The sequence below is a fragment of the Camelus dromedarius genome, chromosome 3 (genome assembly GCF_036321535.1).
Source record: "Camelus dromedarius isolate mCamDro1 chromosome 3, mCamDro1.pat, whole genome shotgun sequence".
Taxonomy (NCBI): Eukaryota; Metazoa; Chordata; class Mammalia; order Artiodactyla; family Camelidae; genus Camelus; species Camelus dromedarius.
In genome coordinates this window covers 109,622,517-109,628,516 of record NC_087438.1, presented here as the reverse complement: position 1 = coordinate 109,628,516, position 6,000 = coordinate 109,622,517, and the positions used below count along the sequence as shown (strand labels likewise).

Here is a 6,000-nt window from a genome sequence, read left to right as displayed (position 1 = left end):
CAAAACAGTATCTACATTTGCAGGATGTTGTGAAGAGCTGTAAAAAATAGAGCACAGAGCATGTCAAATAATGAGGTTCCAATTAACAGTAGCTATTACTAATGCCACCTTCAAACATGGCACTAACACTACATTCTTCATTCAACTAGAAGGGTATTCTCAAAGTGTGGTACCCTACAACAGAATCACCTGTAATTGCTTGTTTAAAACATACATTTCGAGTGAATCAGAATCACTGGGGCAAGACCCAGAGGTCTGTATTAACAAGCACACACCTCAGGTTCTATCTCTGCAAAAAACTGTGAGAAACGGTGGGCTGTGAACAGAGTGCCTCTTGTCAATGAAAACACAGATATAGAAAACACAGGCAGAACACTGACATACATCACAGCAATATTTTTTTCAAACCAGCTTTGAGAGTAATGGAAATAAAAGCAGAAATAAACAAACAGGATGTTATTAAACTTAAAAGCTTTTGCACAGCTAGGGATACCATCAATAAAACAAAAAACCTACAGAATGGGAGAAAATACTTGCAAATGACACAACTGACAAAGGACTAATTCCCAAATATACAAACAGCTCATACAGCTTAATATCAAACAAAAAAATGAGCAACCCAATCAAAAACTGGGCAGAAGACCTAAATAGACATCTCTCCAAAGACATGCAGATGGCCAACAAGCACATGAAAAGATGCTCAATATCACTAATTGTTAGAGAAATGCAATATCACCACACACCAGTCAGAATGGCCATCATTAAAAAGTCCACAAATGAAAAATGCTGGAGAGGACGTAGAGAAAAAGGAACCCTCTTACACTGTTGATGGGAATGTAAATTGGTGCAGCCACTATGGAGGACAGCATGGGTGTTCCTTAAAAACTAAAAATAGACTTACCATATGATCCAGCAATCCCTCTCCTGGGCATATACCCAGAAGAAAATATAATTTGAAAAGACGCATGTACCCCAATGTTCACAGCACCACTATTTACAATAGCCAAGACATGGAAACAACTCAAATATCCAATGACAGTTGACTGGATAAGGAAAATGTGGTATATACATACAATGGAATACTACTCAGCCATAAAAAAGAATAAAATAATGCCATTTGCGGAAACATGGATGGACCTAAAGATTGTCATTCTAAGTGAAGTCAGGAAGAGAAAGAAAAATACCATATGATATTGCTTAAATGTGGAATCTAAAAAAAAAAAAAGACACAAATGAACTTATCTACAAAACAGAAACAGACTCACAGACATAGAGAACAAATTTATGGGGTAAAGGAGGTGGGAAGGGATAAACTGGGAGTTTGAAATTTGCACCTCTTGGGGAGCGATGGAAATGTTAGCTATCTTGATGTGGTGGCGGTGGTTCCACTGGAGTATATATCTATCAAAATTCATCAAATTGTACATCTGAATTATGTGCAGTTTATTGTACAGGAATCATACCACAGTAAAGTTGTTTTAAAAAAAGTGCTTCCATATCTTGGCATTTATAAGTAACGTCGCAGTTAATAGCAGGGTGTATGTATCTTTTTTAATTAACTCTTATTTTGTGGTTGGCTTTATTCCTTTGATAACTATGTAAGCTTAAAAAGCTAAAGCTCTAAAAGTTCTTAAAAACAATAAACAGTACATATATGTAAATTTTAAAAATATGTGCAGTATATTATATATATGTATTTACATGCAAGATATTGTATATGTGCAAATTGTAACAATTCTACCTAATCAAACTGAAAAACGAAAAAGAAAACACATGTATCAATGAGAGCCAGGTGGTGTTCAACAGTAATTCTAAAAATTTTATGCTAACAAGAGGGAAGTCAGTGCCACCTACTGCCTGATTTTAGAACGCAATCCCAAAATTGGTTCTATTCCTCTCTAGGAAATTGAATTCACTCTGAAAAATTAATCAGTACTAAACAAGATATCCAAGCAATAGAAACTATTGTTGGAAGGAGACATAAAAGTCTTTAACCAGAATGAAACTTTCTAAGTTAAAGGGCTTTCAGAGTTTTAGATTAATATTTCTAATAAACTCCTGTAATTCCAAGTTACTGCTAAAACAGTAAAGGAAAATATAATCCTTCACCCACTGAAATATGCCAACAATTAAAAGGATAAACAGAACAACAGAATGCCCTAAAATACTGCAGTGAAACAACATGCAGCAATGCTCACCTCCACCCCCCTTCACCAGTCCCAAGAGAAAAGTCAAGTGAAATAACAAAGACAAGCTTTCTTGTAACTTTCTACTCAAGTCCAGTATCAAAGCTGCCAACTGCGGGGCACTAGCTGCAAAGTTAACATTCCCTTCATACGGTACTCAAAAAAGCCTTCTGAATTACATAGTCTGTTACTATGTTTAAAGGAGATGTCCCCTTCCAAGTTGCAAATGCATAAAATATACCCAGAGGCTCATGAGAGCCGGGCAAAGCCTTATAAATATTCATGTAAAACTAGCAGTTGTGTTTCATATTTCAATAATTCAATGACAAATTATAAAAAGCATTTGTCTTTAATTTTTGTTGGTTTTAGGAAATAAATGTTAAAATATGTACACTGTGGAGTTGAATACCCCCATCACAGAGTGTGAATGATGGTCCGGTTGCGAAGCTCCTGGATATACTCTTTGGCACGGGTGACTGCTGACTTCGGTGCCTCCGGTGGAGGTGGGGGGCCTTCCACCAACTTCACAAAATAATGGCAAAAAACCTTCTCCATAATCCCAAAACGACCTCTGCCATGGTATCGGATGCGTTTCAGGTACTGGCCGCGCCCTGAAGTGGACTCCGCTAGATGGGGAAGAAAAAGAGAATTATAGGAAATGACTGTATCCACAAGATTAAAGCCTGACCAGCTGAGGAATGTCCGCCCTCTCCCACACTGGATTCTAAGACTACATGAGCTCGTGGCTGGTGAAAGCAGGCTGGTCTCTCCTGAGTCCTTCCTTCCTAAGGACCAGACTCTACTCCAAGTGCTAGAGAAACAAGAGTGAACAAGACTAGCAAGGGCCCTGCCTCCACGCAGCGCATACTCTAAAGGAGAAAGACAGAAGACAAACAACATCGTTTCGGTCAGTGACAGTGTTACGAATAAAACAGAACAACTACGTGACAGAGACTGATGGGGTGCTGGGGGGCAACTTCAGACTGGGCAGTGTCAAGGGGCATCCTTGAGAAAGAGGCACTTGATCCCAGTCCAGAATGAATCACTCATGCAACTATCTAGGGCCAAGGAGTTCCAGGCAGAGGGAACAGCAAGAGCAAAGGCCCGATGGTGGGAATGTGCTTGGCCTGTTTTAGGAAGAGGAGCTGCTAAATCACGTGTAGGAAGGCGAAGCGTGACACAAACAAGGGGAAGAGGTCAGAGATAAAGGCAAGATCAACAGAGCCCTGTAGGCTGAGGGAAGTTCTGATTTTATTCTAACTGTATGAGAAGTCCCTGGAACCAGTGGTTCCCAAATGCTGTCCTCAAGTTAACTGAATCAAACTAACCCAGGGAACATATTTAAAATGCTGATGCTGAGACCCCATCTCTGGAGATTCTAAGCGAATCCAAGGCTGGGCCTTGGAAATTATATCCTGAGCAAACACCACCCCTAAGCAAATTCTGATTCACAGCCAGTTTTAGGAACTCCTGCATCACATCTGCCCCCTCATGTCCCCTCCCCCATTCTACGTGTCAAAGTTTGACCTTGTAAAATTGGAAAAAACCTTTTAAGTAGTACAAGAAGAAATCATTTACCTGTTCACTCACAGTAAATCACAGTAGAAACCACCTTCTACTATCTTCTGAATTTAGTCTTACTCTTTTAAGCAAATTTAATAAGCCTTTTAAAAAGGCAAAATCTACAGAACACATATCAAATTAATCCACTTTGATGCTCACCATTCTTTCATTCTTACTGTGACAGAATTTTATGTTACAGGGACTACATCAAAGTATGTGCTCCACAACCCTCTAACTACAATTCTCTCATGAAATGGGTTTCAGCAGAAGCATCTAGCTTTGGCCAAGAGAAAGCTAAGGATGAAAATGATTAAGAAAACTGTGTAGGGTCTCAGTGAGACAAGGGGAGAACTACTGCCCTTTTATTTACTTCATCTTCAGGGCACTAAAGAAATGCATGTAAGAATTTCCAAAGATGGGGCTGGGGGGGAGGTGGGCGAAATGGGTGAAGAGTCAAAAGGTACTAACTTTCAATTATAAAATAATTAAGTCATGGGGATGTTATGTACAGCACAGTGACTACAGTTAATAATACTGTACTGTATATTTGAAAGTTGTTAAGAGAATAGTTTTTAAATGTTCTCTCGTAAGAAAAAAAATTCTGTATGTATGGTGACCGATGTTAACAAGACTTGTGGTGATTACTTCACGGTACATACAAATACTGAATCATTATGTTGTACACCTGAAATATAATGATGTATGTCAATTATACCTCAATAAAAAAATTTTTTTTTTAATTTTCCAAAGAAAAAGCGGCAGTATACAAATCACTTTATAATGAAGCATCACCACGTGCCCTGGGTCCACCTGTGAGGAGGAAACCTACAAAAAAGAACAAGTGACACTGGGAAGAGTGTAGAAAGCCTCTAAGAAGATTGTACATACATGATGGCTGCTTTTATCCAAAACTGCTACTCAACCCATTTTGAGCACCACTTTCCGAATACTTTGAGAATAAAGAATACTACTCCAGTGAAAGAAGTATCAAAATTAGCTAACTGTGCAGCACTACACAATCTATCAAAACACAACGACCAACCCTATCAGGGTCTATGTTAACTACCATTTTCCTCCCATCTTTCCCAAAACACTTAAGAGCAGATACTCAATACCTGCTAAATGCCAGTTATGATTTCATCCTTAAGCCATAAAATACCATCTGCCTATCCTTATGCACATAATGCCACCATTTTTTATGTAAAAGCAAAAACATTAATTCTTCTGAAACACCAGGATTCTTTAATACTCTGGAATGGGAACACACAACACAGCCACTCTGAGGCCTGAGTGAAATCAGGAGTTCGCCACATTGACTCCAAATCGGTGTATGGTCTCCCCTCCTCCAGTCTCCCCTCCACTGATTCTGTATGACAGGGGTTTCAAACTGCTTCTGAACAGAACATTTCAATTAAAATGAAGCAACTTGTAGATGCCCTTTTTCATCTGGATCTGTTCCAACTGAAACATGGGTGGGGGTAGACCCAAAAGTGTGTTGCCATTCATTCACCCAACAAATAGAAATTCTTAGCCCCTACTGGGTGCCAGGCTCTATCCTGAGCTCTAAGGATACAGCAGTGACCAAGATATCAAGGAGCCCTTCTGTTTGCCCCAGGCCCCACTCAGAAGGTCCCACAGCACAATTTCAATACCACTGCTTATAGTTAACAGTCTTAGAGCACTGCCTTAAATAACACAAACCTCTTACCCAAAAACTTCCTGTGGTTCCTTTTCAATACAGTTTTAGCTGAATGCCACAGCCTGCCTTGCTCAGCCCCTGGAATCTAGGCCCAACCCACCTTTTCAATTTTATCTACTCCAGGTCAAGCCTCTACTTCTGTCGCACTGTTCTACTCACTGAGCCACATAACTACTGCTCACTCCAACCCATGTGCCTCTGCTGAAGTGGTTACCTCACTTTGAAATCAATCTTTTCCCTTGGACACTCTTTCAGCTCCACAAAAGCCTATCTTTAAAAGCCAAAATGTATTCTTCCCAAGGACTATTACTGTCAAAGAACAAAACTATGTGTGTTAAATGTTTTAAATTGCTATAAAAGACACACTGTCACCTAGCTGTACAGGTAGTACACCCACTGAAAGCACTCAAATATCTTTTGAATGAAAGAAAAAACATTAAGACATCTCGCAAATGGAAACAACCTTCTAAAGATAATGTTCAAGATAATGCTCTTTAAAGATAATGCCCAACAGACATCATATATTTAAAATATTGTCAGTATTTCCTATTG

The 6,000-nt window shown here is 39.2% G+C and overlaps 1 protein-coding gene across 3 annotated transcripts in view; it reads right to left on the bottom strand.

Annotated features, from left to right (window-relative positions):
• Window positions 1-2,516: 2,516 nt before the first annotated feature.
• Window positions 2,517-6,000, bottom strand: part of MRPL22 (mitochondrial ribosomal protein L22) — a 30,110-nt gene continuing 26,626 nt past the window's right edge. For 2 of the 3 annotated variants that reach the window (XM_010987256.3, XM_010987257.3), the window contains one exon: window positions 2,517-2,812. In XM_010987256.3, the coding sequence (XP_010985558.2) occupies window positions 2,601-2,812 (212 nt within the window). In that variant the 3' untranslated portion in view covers window positions 2,517-2,600. The remainder of the gene's footprint in view (window positions 2,813-6,000) is intronic. The other variant, XR_010380406.1, reaches the window with a different exon arrangement.